The sequence below is a fragment of the Thalassophryne amazonica genome, chromosome 17 (assembly GCF_902500255.1).
Source record: "Thalassophryne amazonica chromosome 17, fThaAma1.1, whole genome shotgun sequence".
Lineage (NCBI taxonomy): Eukaryota > Metazoa > Chordata > Actinopteri > Batrachoidiformes > Batrachoididae > Thalassophryne > Thalassophryne amazonica.
The window spans coordinates 19,238,552-19,255,259 of NC_047119.1; the positions used below are offsets into that span (position 1 = coordinate 19,238,552).

A 16,708-nucleotide genomic window follows, 5' to 3' on the forward strand; every position below is an offset into this window, starting at 1 on the left:
CATTTGAAAGCTTGACTCTTAGTCTTGTCCATCCAAATTGGAAGTCCCAAAAACCAGTTTTATTTGTTATTATCTATCGTCCACCTGGTCGTTACTGTGAGTTTCTCTGAATTTTCAGACCTTTTGTCTGACTTAGTGCTTAGCTCAGATAAGATAATTATAGTGGGCGATTTTAACATCCACACAGATGCTGAGAATGACAGCCTCAACACTGCATTTAATCTATTATTAGACTCTATTAGCTTTGCTCAAAAAGTAAATGAGTCCACCCACCACTTTAATCATATCTTAGATCTTGTTCTGACTTATGGTATGGAAATAGAAGACTTAACAGTATTCCCTGAAAACTCCCTTCTGTCTGATCATTTCTTAATAACATTTACATTTACTCTGATGGACTACCCAGCAGTGGGGAATAAGTTTCATTACACTAGAAGTCTTTCAGAAAGCGCTGTAACTAGGTTTAAGGATATGATTCCTTCTTTATGTTCTCTAATGCCATATACCAACACAGTGCAGAGTAGCTACCTAAACTCTGTAAGTGAGATAGAGTATCTCGTCAATAGTTTTACATCCTCATTGAAGACAACTTTGGATGCTGTAGCTCCTCTGAAAAAGAGAGCTTTAAATCAGAAGTGCCTGACTCCGTGGTATAACTCTCAAACTCGTAGCTTAAAGCAGATAACCCGTACGTTGGAGAGGAAATGGCATCTCACTAATTTAGAAGATCTTCACTTAGCCTGGAAAAAGAGTCTGTTGCTCTATAAAAAAGCCCTCCGTAAAGCTAGGACATCTTTCTACTCATCACTAATTGAAGAAAATAAGAACAACCCCAGGTTTCTTTTCAGCACTGTAGCCAGGCTGACAAAGAGTCAGAGCTCTATTGAGCTGAGTATTCCATTAACTTTAACTAGTAATGACTTCATGACTTTCTTTGCTAACAAAATTTTAACTATTAGAGAAAAAATTACTCATAACCATCCCAAAGACGTATCGTTATCTTTGGCTGCTTTCAGTGATATTTCGTTAGACTCTTTCTCTCCGATTGTTCTGAGTTATTTTCATTAGTTACTTCATCCAAACCATCAACATGTTTATTAGACCCCATTCCTACCAGGCTGCTCAAGGAAGCCCTACCATTATTTAATGCTTCGATCTTAAATATGATCAGTCTATCTTTGTTAGTTGGCTATGTACCACAGGCTTTTAAGGTGGCAGTAATTAAACCATTACTTAAAAAGCCATCACTTGACCCAGCTATCTTAGCTAATTATAGGCCAATCTCCAACCTTCCTTTTCTCTCAAAAATTCTTGAAAGGGTAGTTGTAAAACAGCTAACTGATCATCTGCAGAGGAATGGTCTATTTGAAGAGTTTCAGTCAGGTTTTAGAATTCATCATAGTACAGAAACAGCATTAGTGAAGGTTACAAATTATCTTCTTATGGCCTCGGACAGTGGACTCATCTCTGTGCTTGTTCTGTTAGACCTCAGTGCTGCTTTTGATACTGTTGACCATAAAATTTTATTACAGAGATTAGAGCATGCCATAGGTATTAAAGGCACTGCGCTGCGGTGGTTTGAATCATATTTGTCTAATAGATTACAATTTGTTCATGTAAATGGGGAATCTTCTTCACAGACTAAAGTTAATTATGGAGTTCCACAAGGTTCTGTGCTAGGACCAATTTTATTCACTTTATACATGCTTCACTTAGGCAGTATTATTAGACGGTATTGCTTAAATTTTCATTGTTACGCAGATGATACCCAGCTTTATCTATCCATGAAGCCAGAGGACACACACCAATTAGCTAAACTGCAGGATTGTCTTACAGACATAAAGACATGGATGGCCTCTAATTTCCTGCTTTTAAACTCAGATATAACTGAAGTTATTGTACTTGGCCCCACAAATCTTAGAAACATGGTGTCTAACCAGATCCTTACTCTGGATGGCATTACCCTGACCTCTAGTAATACTGTGAGAAATCTTGGAGTCATTTTTGATCAGGATATGTCATTCAAAGCGCATATTAAAGAAATATGTAGGACTGCTTTTTTGCATTTACGCAATATCTCTAAAATCAGAAAGGTCTTGTCTCAGAGTGATGCTGAAAAACTAATTCATGCATTTATTTCCTCTAGGCTGGACTATTGTAATTCATTATTATCAGGTTGTCCTAAAAGTTCCCTAAAAAGCCTTCAGTTAATTCAAAATGCTGCAGCTAGAGTACTGACGGGGACTAGAAGGAGAGAGCATATCTCACCCATATTGGCCTCTCTTCATTGGCTTCCTGTTAATTCTAGAATAGAATTTAAAATTCTTCTTCTTACTTATAAGGTTTTGAATAATCAGGTCCCATCTTATCTTAGGGACCTCGTAGTACCATATCACCCCAATAGAGCGCTTCGCTCTCAGACTGCAGGCTTACTTGTAGTTCCTAGGGTTTGTAAGAGTAGAATGGGAGGCAGAGCCTTCAGCTTTCAGGCTCCTCTCCTGTGGAACCAGCTCCCAATTCAGATCAGGGAGACAGACACCCTCTCTACTTTTAAGATTAGGCTTAAAACTTTCCTTTTTGCTAAAGCTTATAGTTAGGGCTGGATCAGGTGACCCTGAACCATCCCTTAGTTATGCTGCTATAGACGTAGACTGCTGGGGGGTTCCCATGATGCACTGTTTCTTTCTCTTTTTGCTCTGTATGCACCACTCTGCATTTAATCATTAGTGATCGATCTCTGCTCCCCTCCACAGCATGTCTTTTTCCTGGTTCTCTCCCTCAGCCCCAACCAGTCCCAGCAGAAGACTGCCCCTCCCTGAGCCTGGTTCTGCTGGAGGTTTCTTCCTGTTAAAAGGGAGTTTTTCCTTCCCACTGTAGCCAAGTGCTTGCTCACAGGGGGTCGTTTTGACCGTTGGGGTTTTACATAATTATTGTATGGCCTGCCTTACAATATAAAGCGCCTTGGGGCAACTGTTTGTTGTGATTTGGCGCTATATAAAAAAATTGATTGATTGATTGATTGAAATAAAATTGTTCATGGTCGTTACCATCACCCAGTACCATTATAGTCAGTGTTGAATAAATAAAATTGTTCATGGTCGTTACCATCACCCAGTACCATTATAGTCAGTGTTGAATAAATAAAATTGTTCATGGTCGTTACCATCACCCAGTACCATTATAGTCAGTGTTGGGAAAGACTGTGCAATGTTGCCAATATAAATGTATTCCAACTCAAAACTTTCCACGTGTAAACTGTTCAGAAAATGCTGCCACAGCTCCATGCACATTTTCATTTTTGTTTGACTCAAACTGATGCTGCTGGTTTCTATACACATCATGTGATACACAAACATGTCATACCCTAATTTATGAGCTGTACAAAGAAACTGTTGGAGAAAGTTGCTAAAATTCAGGAAGAATACAAAGATTGCAGAAGGCAGCTTGAAATGAATTTGTCAGCAGTAGAAAAAGAAGCATTTTACAAATTAACTACCTCACAGCTTTATGTGCCAATTCATTTTACCACACTAAAAACACACACCAAAAATTGGTGTGACCATGTTTGTGTGTAAAACTCTAAAGGCACTTAACAAATGTTATTTTTCCTTCATGCACAGCTACATATAACGTGCTACCAGCAGGGATGCACCGATCCATAATTTTTCACTTCCGATCCAATCCCGATAGCCGAATTTGGATATCTGCTGATACCGATATTTTTCCGATCCAATACTAGACCTCTGTCTGCTTTATTATTATTATTGATTTTTTATGAGGATTTTCTTAAAAAGGAGATTTGATCTCTCTCTCTCTCTCTCTCTCTCTCTCTCTAAGTGCTGCGCAAAATTTGAACTTTTGGGAAACACGAAGCCTTTCAACTGTAAAATAAATCAGCTACACTCACGTGCAGGATTTTAATGGAGTCTTTTTCCCTTTCAGCAGACAGAATCTCTGTTCGGCTCCTCCTCAGCTGCACACTGAACTGGCTTTTCATAGCATTTGACAGCCTTGGGACAGTGAAGCAGCTAAATTTTTAGCACACATTTTCAGCAACAATTCAGTTAATTTTTCAGAAAATCCATGCTCAACGAACAGACAATTTGAAGCTGAGAGCCGGGCAGAAATTTGCTGCTAACCGCAGTTAGAACACTGCGAAGAGAGCTCTCTCAAACAGCCTGGCTTCAAAAACCTCCCCTCTCTCCTCCTCCCAGTCAGCAGTAAACAAGCAGAGAGCAAACAACAGCAGCTGAGAGAATTCACAGCGGCTCTTCTCCGGTATCGGAAAATGTCGCGGGTTGGATCGGTATTTTCCGATACGTGAATTACGTTGGTAGCAGAACCCAATACCAATCCGGGATCGGATTGGTCCCATCCCTAGCTACCACCGTGTGAAATTTCATTGAAACTCATAAACCAGTTTAGGAGAAACTGCGCTTATTAAGTCAATATAACATGATGTATCAGTTAAAACCAAAAGTCCAATTATCTCTCTATGAAGATGTCTAGCTTGAATCATTTTCCTTCAAGGACACCTTCATGTGCTGTGACACCACTGTGTGAAGTTTCACTGAATAATATAAACCCGTTTAGGAGTAATTGAACTTACAAATCAATATGTTGCTTCATTTCAAAACAAAAGTCCAATTATACCCCCTTGAAGACATCAGACCAAAATTAGGTTAGTTTATGCACGTTTTCACACAATGTGCTACGATCACGAACTTTCACTGAAATCCAACTGATTTTGGAAGAGTCACAGTTAAAAGTGTCATGGACAGATGGACAGGGTGAATCCCAGAGGTGGGATAAAGTCACTGTCAACTCATTCTCAAGTAATCAATCTGCAAATTCCAAGTCAAGTCTCAAGTCATAATGACCACCAATTGTTTCCAAGCTGACTTGAGATTTGACTTGGGACTTGGAGATTCATGACTTGAGAGTGACTTGATGGTGACTTCGTCCTACCTCTGGTAATTCCTATATAACCCCTACCCCAACAACAGTTGTTTGTGGGGGGAACACAAATTTAATTTATTGTATTATTACTATGACCACGCTTTTTTTAAACCTTGGCCATCTATTTCAAATTAATGCTAGTGGTTTGTTTACAGTACTCAACGGGCAACACCATAACTTTGCTTTTGTACTAGTGCTCTTTCAAATATTAAATGAAGGAGCAGTTGTTTGTTGGAAAACTATGAAAAATGCAGTGTGTAGAAAGGACTATGAAGTCTGTGAAATTCTTGGGTACATGAAGGGATTCTACCTTTTCTATGTCTGAGACAGAAGTCAAGTTGACCCCCTCCAGGACCTCTGGAGATGTAAAAGCTCGTACGTCCTGCTGGGTGACATATTCATCTGTAAATGAGATGTTTCCAGATGGCATGAGGAGGATGGACCAGGGAGAGATGATGAAGCCCACAGCTGTAGGATCTGTAGATTAAAAGAGTAAATGTAACTGCTGGGGAAAGTATCTTTAACAGATAAAATTTGCATTTGTATAGTTGCTAAAAAGAACTTCCATTACTTATACAGCAAAATTCCTTTCTATTGTGCATAAACTGTCACCCAACACAGTGGCTGTTTCTTGCTTTGGCATTTATGGAAATTCAAGATGATTGAAGCAAACAAAAACATATGTTGCTTTCTAAGCCTGCAAGAAAATAAGTGTTCAGGAGCTCTAGAAGCAGAAAGGAATGGCTGCACAGCACAATTCTCTTTTCCTGCAAAGCCACAGTCAGCAGTATGGTTAGAAAACATTTTAAAAATACACAAAGGAATGTTTGAGCAGCAGTGCAAGATTCTTTTCTTTGAGTGCTACTTAACTCTAAGAGAGAGAGAAAGTGAAACAAGACTCGGGGCACCACTTATACCTGCTTTCAAACATGACCGTAAACATAAGTTTCATGTAAAACATTTGTCATTATTTGGATGTTTTATTCAAAAGAATGAGAAGTTAGGTTTAACTCAAACATTTTTACACAAGCTGCAAATGTACATTACCTACCCAGTGCCTCAGCAACCTAGTTAGAAGTTTTAACTAGAAGGTTACTCATTGATGAACAGAATTTTCAATCAAACAGAAAATACAAAAAGTAAAAAGTGACAGATTTTAGACCAAAAATAAGAAAACAGTTCATTAAGAGTTTCAGGGTGAAGTGTGTCATCTCCTGTCTGTACATCCTCTGTAAATCTGAGCCATCACTTTCGAATAAAAATGCAGAAGGTTCATTATTGGACATAGCAACATTCAATTCACTCTGTCAGCTATTGGGATGTTTCTGTTTTTCCTAAAATGTACGTCACAGGCAAAGAAATGGTAAGACGTCTTCCAAAAATGCAACTGTTAACTCGCTGAGCGAGATGAATAATTAGCAATAAAATACTTCAACAACCACTAATTATGACTGCATGTGTGTGCATAGACTTACAATAATGAATACTTTGATATTGTGTTGCTAACTGGGATGTTAAATAACATGGGACTTGTCCTTTAAACATCATATTAGAGCAACAGGTTACACGGTGTAGGGCAGTCAGGTTAACAAAATCATAGGCACTCTCTGAATAGCTGTAGTCAATTTCATATGCTTTAATTTTAATTATGTAGAGTAATATGATCAATTTGATGCCACAGTGCAATTCAAAAGTACTTTAAAATAATCAATTCTAATTCATTAAATCTCAATTCAAATTTGAATTCCAGTAGCAAGCAACAAGAATACATCAAATATGTTATCCTATACTCTGGCTACGTAGTAGCCCCCCCACACACACAAAATATCAGACACCTACAATGGTGACCACCTCATATTTTCTACAAACTTGGCGCACAGGAAGTACCCACTGTCAAATGAAGATGATACTTTAAAAAAAAAAAAAAAAAATTCCCATGCCTGACCCTGAGAAATGTTACAGGTCACACCCAAAATGACCAAAATGTGAAATTCTGTGATAAAAATATTTGAAAGTCTGCGTCCTTGCATTCTTCAACAATCGGTTATATGATGCCAAATCTTTACCATTTTAGCATTTAAAGCAGGATGCTAAACATACAGAAGTGGGAACAGAATAAGGGGACCACTATCTTAACACCTGAATTTATATAGCTGTATATAAAAAATGTTTTGTGTGTGTTTTTGCCTTTAAGTAGATGGTAAATAATGTTGAGATTATTAATTTCACTTTTGCACAAAAAAATAAATAGTAATTTTGGTATTTTGGTAATAATTTATGTTATAATGTTATAATAATAATAATGGTATGTTGCAAATTTGCAATAACAGGCATACTGGGCAATTTGGTATGTTGCATATTTCAGTCAAATATTGTAGCATATATGCGACAATAGGCGTTAAGGGGTTAACCCCTTAACGCCCGAATTTATATAGCTGTATATAAAAAAAAAGTTTTGTGTGTGTTTTTGCCTTAAGTAGATAGTAAATGTTGAGATTATCAATTTCACTTTTTCACAAAAAATAAATAGTAATTTTGGTATTTTGGTAATGACTTTATGTTATAATGTTATAATAATAATAATAATGGTATATTGCAAATTTGCGACAACAGGCATACTGGTCAATTTGGTCTGTTGCATATTTGAGTCAAATATTGTAGCATATACGAGTATGCGACAATAGGCGTTAAGAGGTTAAGTCTGAAAAGTCCCCAAATGTACCTTAATGAAGGCACACATTTGTGTTGATCTATACTTCATTAAAAATTAATTACTTTAATAATAGCAGCAATAAGTAATAGGAAGTTTATGAAAATTAGTTCAAACCTTCTGAAAATTCAAGTGGTGACAATTAACTGCCACACCTTCAAACCAGATGCTTTAAATGAGCAAACCAGAAAAACACAGCATACTTTTGTACCTATATTTATAATGATAAAGTTGAAAAGACCACTTGGCAATGTGCTGAATTAAACATGATATACTGAAGAAACGAAAATGATAGAATCTACCAATTCAGCTGACAAGAAATGCTCAAATCCATGTCCATCATCTCCAGTCTGAGTCTCACACACACACACACACACGCATGCAAAATGCAATAACAAATCAGAATTACTCAGAATGCTACTAAGTCAAACAAATCACTGGTTTATAAACAGTAACAATCACGGATGTTTACACAGAATAAAACTGCTCATTCAGGTTTCGTGTTTGACAATGTGACTATTCATAACAGACGTGCCTGAAAGGGTTGGTTCAGTCAGCTGTTCACTGGCATTCTACTTAGTTCAGGAAACATTCTCTGTTACTTTAATGGAACGAAAAACTAAACGAAAACCAAATACATGCGTGAAGCGCGTCAAATGAAATTTACGCAGTTATGCCTCCACAAAACCAAGACATTATTTTTCTTGTTTTAGAAAAATCACTTTTCCATGACTGCCAATAGCTAAGCACACACACCGGTAGAACAAAATTTAATGGCTTGCCATGACTAATCCACTTATGGGAAATACATTTAAAAATATGTTGTATCACTGACTGCATAACAGCTGAATCAAACATCTGCTCTCCAAATTTTAGCTTTTTTTTTTCATTAGTCTAAAAATCATACGGAAAGTACTGCTCAAAGATTTTCGACACATTTCCTGTTCCTAAAATGGTCCAAGAATAAATAAGCAAATAAATGTCTGTCCACTTGGCACCATTAAAATAGAGAATGTTTTGCTGATAAAACGACTAATTTTTTAGATGTCATCCAGCAGTTCAGATTTTACGAATAGAAGTGGATAAATGCATTTACCGTGATAGGCTCTAGAACCCCTGTGACCTTTAATTAGAAGAAGCAGGTACAGAAAATGGGGGGATATACGGTAATCAGGGTTTTATTAAAACTGGGAATACGATTTGTAAATTGATCAATAAATTATTTCCCAGAATACAACTGTATATTTCATGTGAGATTTTCTTTAAATTAGCCCAAAGATGAAGAACTACTCCAATCAATGTTAATAAATATTTTCAGGTGCCTAAAACATTTTGTACAGTTCTGTAAACAAGGCTACATATCTACCAACAGTAGTAATTACTACTCGGCATAGATTAACTGAAGGAAAGACTAACCTAAAAATTTTAAATGAATAAAAAAACAAACAAAAACACAAGCAAATCTACAAATGTCCAACCTTGCTTCTTGCCTTACTATTAGCTTCCATATCAGACCTTAGAAAGTGTTGAGAATGTGTGTGTGTGTATATATATATATATATTTGGCATAAAAAAGAAGCTATATTTAGTGGGCGCAGTGGTAACCAGGGGGAATTCTCAACAACACAATTGGACTGTCTGTCATATAAATGAAATTTGAGGTTGTTCTGGGTTACACAGAAATACAAGGTATGGTTTTCCACATGGAAATACATATGATGGATGGTCAACAGTGCAAATGGCACAATCACAGTTAACAATGAGGTGCACTGATGTTCTGCTTCGCATTAAGCACCACCTAAACATTTAGTCAGCAAGGGGCTGCACTGCCTTGCGACTCATTCTTGTTTCCAGAATTAAGACCTTGATCAGCGACCTTTCATTCGAGATTCATGTGCAATTAAGAAATGAAATGGCCTCACACTGCCCTTAAGATCAATAACAGATAATTGTAAGCAAAACCTACATCACAAAAATGATTCTAAACAACTTTTGATAAAATTCCTCACAAGGACTTGAAGTCTCTTTTCTCACACAGACCTTAACGAAACCTGTGACTACAGACTTTTCCCATCATGAATATGTAATGATATCTTCCCACAGCTACAGGTGAATAACAACCAATTTACAATAATATTTATGGTTGTTGAAATAAGCCAATAAAACTAGCGATCAAGCTCACAAATCAATACCTACCGGTCCTTCATGCTAGTTGCTTGGATGCATTATACATTACTGGAAGTAAATATATTTTGTGATGAAACACCTGAATTAACAAAAACTGTTCCATCTCTGTACATGTAATTTTTAAATATGATTTATTTAATAAAAAATAAATCAAATTATCTCCCCTTGAAGATATCGAAGCAACACTATTTTCCTGAATGCATACCTACAAATGCTGCCCTATCACTGCATGAAATTTCACTGAAATCTGCCAAATGGATTACGAGAGCAACATCGTGCGACGCATTCATTAAACAAAAAAGACCAATTATCTCCCATGTACGATATTAGACTGGAATTATTTTCCCCTCACATTCATATGATGTGCTTCCCCTATGTGACATTTCACTGAAAGCCTCCAAACAGTTTAGGAGAAGTTGTCCTTATAAGACTCATGGACAGATGGATGGGCAGTGCAATTCCTAAATACTTCCAAATTTCTGTTTCTGGAGTGTACTTGCTGATATAGAACTTGGATTTGCAGTGGCAGTTCCATAAATATTCACTGCTGAATCAGCATGGCTGCTGTAGACTGTAGCTAGTCCACATCAATCAGACCACACCATTTGCTGTTCTTGTCAAACAGTGATTCTGGGACCTGCATGTTTGAGATTTGGACAGAATGAATGCAAGATGTCCAATAACACAGTCAGTAATCCGATTTATACAACCAAGTTATACAACCAGAGAACAAACAACTACCAACTGTTGAAACACGATTTTATCGAGAGAAGTACATTTTACAGTTTGTTTTTCTGTTACTTTTACAGTTTTGTAGCCATTTGATAGCAGTTTACAATCAGTGTTAGATAATAAGAAGAGAGAGACAGGAGATATAGCATCTTAGACCACAAAACAACAGTGGATGTGGATTCTTTTTAAGTCTAAGCTTGTCAATAAATTGAGTGAAATTAACCACATGAAAAGCTTTCGGAAAAAGTATAAATGTTTTTAGTTTACAAGTTTTTTTCTAATGCTGTTTAGCAATTTTCTATCAATAAATCCACAACTGCTATAATCATTCCAAAGCACAACAATGAGGCCTCCAGTTCATGTGATCAGGACACCATGGTAGGATTGTTCCAGATGTGCACTGCAATGTTCCTTTACTCCTCAGTGATATAACTGCAAAATATTGTTTAAAAATGCCAAGGTGTAACAAAACAGGAGGCTCACTGCGTCTCACTAGTATCTGTTAGAATCCAGAATTTCAGTGCAGACTCCACTGAGAATATTAACCCTAAGCAAACCATGGTAATTACAGGGAAAAAGCCTTGGATGGTTTATGAGGGTGCCATAAAATACAACTGAAACTAAAATGGTTTTATTGTTTGGTTTCATTTAGTAGTTTTTCAAGACTCCCCCCGCCTTGACATAACAGGAGTAACATTCCGACACCACCACAGGAAGGAGCTGGTGTGCCATAGCAACTGCCACTCCCTCTGTACGCTGACCAGTGGATCACAAGCAGGTGCATCCCCCCACAGAAATCTGGTCATCTTCAGACAGTGCAGCCACTGCAATGTGGAGTTTCCATTATCACTCAACACATGTGGAAGATGTTCATCCTTAATGACAGAAAGGATGCTCCTGGTGCCCACCTGCATGAGCCACCTCAGGTTTGGACCTGGGCATCACTATGCAGTGGCAGACTCCTCAGCACTGTACCAACCACCATCCTCCTAAAACAAACCCCCTTCTCGCTCTCCCGTTTCTTCTTATTCAGAAATGAGATTCCAGACAGCTTTCCCCCATCCCCTTCATAATGTGCGCTACCTTTCGATGGAAAGCAGCTGCAGAGTTACTCCCACTGAGAGCTGAAGCAAGAATCTCCCAGATTTGACTTTAAACAAATTTATGTTGTAAAATAATTCTGCCTCTGAACAGAGCAGTTCGACGAAATCACAGAAAGTACAATATTGTCAAAACATTCACGTCCACATTCAGGTCAGGGATCATATACTTAGTGCAGTGCATCACGGCATCCGCCACACCACCAAACCACCTTGGGTCCTGGATGACAACAACCCAAGCAGACAACCAGTCCATCCCCAAATCTCAAATGTGGCCATCTATCAGTCACAACCAGGTGTCACAATCAATCCTCAATACCGAGACAACTGCATGCTGGATCATAGGCAAAGATATCTGCCACATGGACAAAATGTCATAGTTGACATTCCCTCACAATGCAAGTGATGTTAATCATTGGAGTATCCCAAAGTAACTGTTTATTTGAGACAATCATTCCACTGGCACCCAATGATGGTATCAAAATCCAACCCCTCGTCAAAGCGATCATTTTCCTGGCAACAGAGGAACCGCCATGGGGTTATCCAAGGATCCTCAGAAGACACCTGGTACCACAGACATTCAGTCTTCACTCATCACTTTGTTACTTGTTAGCATCTAAGTTTCACCATCTTCACCAGACTCTTCACTCAACATCTGAAGTGCTATAATTGGGACATTGACTAATTCCACAAAGATCACAGTACTGGCTGTGAAGTTAAGGTCATTAAACATTTCTCAGCAACAAAAGGCACCCAAGCCAGTGATTTCCACAACCATACCAAACACCAAGGCCATGCAAACACTGAACAGTGTCAGAGCCAGAAGACATCCCTGATAATGTCAGTATTCACCAGGAAAAAAATAATTCTGCTCCCTTTCCACTCAGCACTCACAGTACCTGTGTATAGGCCAACTATAAGGTTGAGCAACTTGTTGGGATCCCTGAATTCTCAGGATGTCAGAGAGCAGCCTGGTCAACGAAAGCAAAACACTTTGTGAAAGTCATCATTGGAAAAGAAAAACAAAGTGCAAAGAAGCACTGATGATATTCAAGCTGCTGTTCAACAAAGTACTTGAAGAGTGAGGATGTGGTCAATGGTTGACTACTACAGTGTGAAGCCAGACTGCTATGGTCCATGACTGGCAAACAACTGGGACTGACATCCTGTTAAGAATAAGCCCTGCAAGCATGTTTTCCAGCACAGAGAGCAATGCAATACCCTGTTAGTTGTTGCAATCTGGGCAGTCACCCTTTGCTTCCTAGAGTAAAAAGACAAATCCTCCCCCCCCCCACCATCTGTAGCAATGATACTTAATTCAATTCAGTTTATTTATAAAATCACCAAATCACAACATAAATCACCCCAAGGTGATTCACAAGGGTAAAAACCTGCTGAAATAAAGGCGGTTTGCATACCAGGAGAACTGCATGTCCAACCACCTGCAGGAATTCAGCTTCAATACCACAGATCTCTGAAAAACCAAACACTATAATAAAATAATAATTGCAAAAAAAAAAAAAAAAAAAATCTATCCATAATTTTGCATGGAAGACAAATTAAACCCAAAGAAGCAAATATTGGCAATGAAAGCAAAATGATGGATTTGTGCTGTTTGCGTGCAAGTATAACAACTTGACTGCACAGGCACGTACCTTTGTGAAAGAGATCTTGGAGGCTCTCTGCACTTTGGCTGAGTAATGCCCACACCTCCTCCTCCAGGAGAGGACCTCCACGCACCTCCAAGGCTTCTGCCAGAGAAACGTGCATCTTCCCTGTGCACAAAGTAGAACAGGTTCATGTGATGACAATGACACAGGAACATACCACATGACCATAATTTTCAGAGGGGTTATTCCATGTAAAAGTCAAAAGAAGCCTTCCGACCGACAATTTTGGATTTGGTTCATGCTGCATGTAAATAATGTACCAACAACTAATATGTTAAATCTATGGCTTGTAATGCCAAACGTTTCTAAGATATGGAGGCTTGTTCCTAATAAATGTGTGTGGTTAAAAATTGCAAAGATCCAAAAGACATTACTTTTGAACTGTTCATGCTACATGCTTGAGATTAGCAGGGATTGTTTCAATGTCTTCAACTTATAAAATTGTTGGCCAACAGGTGCATATTTGCTAAGTTATGGTTTTCCAAAAATTGCACTAGAAACCATTTTTTCTTGCTTGGGAGACCACTATTTTGCAACATTATAGTACTTTCTTAGCAAGCAGATGCATATCTGAAATTAATCAAAATTTCTAAGTTATGAGGCATTATGAATGGAGGGACAATTTCACACTTATATTTCAGGTACATATCACCCACATAAAACAAATCCCACCCTAATAGCAATCATAATACTGGAAAGAACATGATTTAATTTGTACCATACTTTAAGGAGTATAAGTTGCATTTACCACTTCATGCAAGAAAACGCCAAATGAATTTAATTGCGGCATTATTCATTTATTTATATAAGGCATACAGGGGGTTAAGGAGCACAGCTAATGAGCTAATTAAAGTTGAGGCACAAAATGGGAATTTGTCCACTAAATTTTGGCGGTGATCTGGATCCAGATCACTTCCAAAATTCAGTGGAGTCTTCCATGCCCTAATAGCTATTTGTAGTGCAACTCTGTTGAGAATCCGTGAAGTAGTTTTGACGTAATCCTTAAAAGCCTATAAAGTGAACCTTGATCCAGAATCCGGATCACCCCCAAAATTTAATGGAGTCTTCCATGGCCTAACTGCTATCTGTGGTGAGACTTTCCTCAAATTCCATGTAGTAGATTTGATGTAATCCTGCTAACAGACAGACAAACAAGCAAATAAATAAACACTGATGATTTTATTACAACATTGGCAGACATAATAAGGTTTCTTCCAAATAGGAAAAAAGAGACTTTGTGGTAAAATGTTACTTCTTAAGAACAAAAAACATTTGTTTTTTGTTTTTTCCTTCTTCTTCCTGAAGCCTGAAGTTTAGGAGTAGAAGAAGAAGATAGCCTCTGCTATTGTAAATTAGTCTCACTATTTGGGACAGTGTTTTGTGACTGGATGATGGACTGGATTTTATTCGAGTCTCCAGAGTGTGAAGTCAGTCACAAGTGGGTCAAGCTTTTTGAGCCCAGCACGGGCTGATCTTTGTGGATTAATTTTGTTTGTGGAAGATTTCCTGAAGTGACTGACAATGATTCAACTAACAGGTGAGTTCAGAATAAATCAGCTCACTGTGGCATTTACTCTGTGTGTGTGTGTGTGTGTGTGTGTATTTCGCTCTGCTATATGCTGCGGCATGCAGGAACAGATGTTTGTTGTTTGTTTTATTTCACTGGATGCTTTGTTGCTTGATAAAGACATTTATTCATATTTATTTGCTTGAAATGAGAATGACTACAAATTTAATTTTTCCTCTGGAGGTCGACATGAGGAAAATCTCAAAGTACGACGATCACTCTATAAAGAACGTTTTAAGTGTGACAGTTTCAAGCTGTTCTGAATTGAGCCCAGTTGGGAAGTTTCCACCTCTTGCTTTTTTAAAACAAAAAAGGGAGTTTAATGTTGTGTTTCTCCTTTCCACTGTACTGAAAATTCGTGGTCATGAATCATGATTTTTCTCAGTATATAAGTTGCACCGGACTGTAAGTTGCAGGGCCTCCAAAACTAGTTACAAAAAAAAAAAAAACACGACCGATACTCTCGAAAATATGGTAAATGCACAAAATCAGAAGTTGGAACCTTGAACTAGACTAGATTTGTTTATGTTTCTGTTGTTGATATCAATCATGATTTTCACAAGTCTGGGTGTTTGTTTCCTTCCTTGTTTGCATGAGCTTTTCTTTATTGAGCTTTCATTCCTCGTCTCTGTCCCTTACATGATTTTATTTGTTAGTCATTGTCTGACTTTATTCTCAATTGTTCCCCATTGTGTTCAACAAAGATGCTTCCCCTGTTTGCTTCTCATTAGAGTCACTGTGAGAAAAATACTTGAAATGTTGCAAGATGGAGTGATTTCAGCTTTGCAAACTACTTAGTGCCAGTCTAGTTGAAAGATGCTTTCAACTAGACTGTGGGACCTTATACAGTGGGGCAAAAAAAGTATTTAGTCAGCCCACAAACAAGCAAGATTTCTGGCTCTCACAGACCTGTAACTTATTCTTATTCTTCTGTCCTCCACCTGTTACCTGTATTAATAGCACCTGTTTAAACTCGTTATCTGTATAAAAGACACCTATCCACAGCCTCAAACAAGTCAGACTCCAAACTCAACCATGGCCAAGACCAAAGAGCTGACAAAGGACACCAGGAAGAAAATTGTAGATGTGCACCAGGCTGGGAAGAGTGACTCTACAATAGTCAAGCAGGTTGGTGTGAATAAAACAACTGTGGGAGCAATTGTAAGAAAATGGAAGACATACAAGACCATTGATAATCTCCCTCGATCTGGGGCTCCACGCAAGATGTCATCCCGTGGGGTCAAAATGATCATGAGAACGGTGAACAAAAATCCCAGAACTACATAGAGGGACCTGATGAATGACCTGCAGAGAGCTGGGACCAAAGTAACAAAGGCTACACACTACACACAGAGGGGCTCAAATCCTGCAGTGCCAGGCGTGTCCGCCTGCTTAAGCCAGTACATGTCCAGACCCGTCTGAAGTTTGCCAGAGAGCATATGGATGATCCAGAAGAGGACTGGGAGAATATCATGTGGTCAGATGAAACCAAAATAGAACATTCTGGTAAAAACTCAAACTCATCATGTTTGGAGGAAGAAGAATGCTGAGTTGCATTCCAAGAATATCATATCTACTGTGAAGCATGGGGGTGGAAACATCATGCTTTGGGGCTGTTTTTCTGCAAAGGGGACAGGATGACTGATCCATGTTAAGGGATGAATGAACATGGCCATGTATCATGAAATTTTAAGCCAAAACCTCCTTCCATCAGTGAGAGCATTGAAGATGTAACGTGGCTGGGTCTTCCAGCATGACAATGATCCCAAACACAACGCTCGGG

The 16,708-nt window shown here is 38.3% G+C and overlaps 1 protein-coding gene across 3 annotated transcripts in view; it reads right to left on the reverse strand.

The window, feature by feature from the left end:
• Nucleotides 1–16,708, reverse strand: part of ptpn13 (protein tyrosine phosphatase non-receptor type 13) — a 94,289-nt gene that overhangs the window by 63,465 nt on the left and 14,116 nt on the right. For all 3 annotated transcript variants that reach the window (XM_034191497.1, XM_034191498.1, XM_034191496.1), the window contains exons 2-3: nt 13,344–13,463; nt 5,270–5,436 (exon numbers count right to left, since the gene is read on the reverse strand). In XM_034191497.1, coding sequence (XP_034047388.1) covers nt 5,270–5,436; nt 13,344–13,458 — 282 coding nt within the window. In that variant the 5' untranslated portion in view covers nt 13,459–13,463. The remainder of the gene's footprint in view (nt 1–5,269; nt 5,437–13,343; nt 13,464–16,708) is intronic.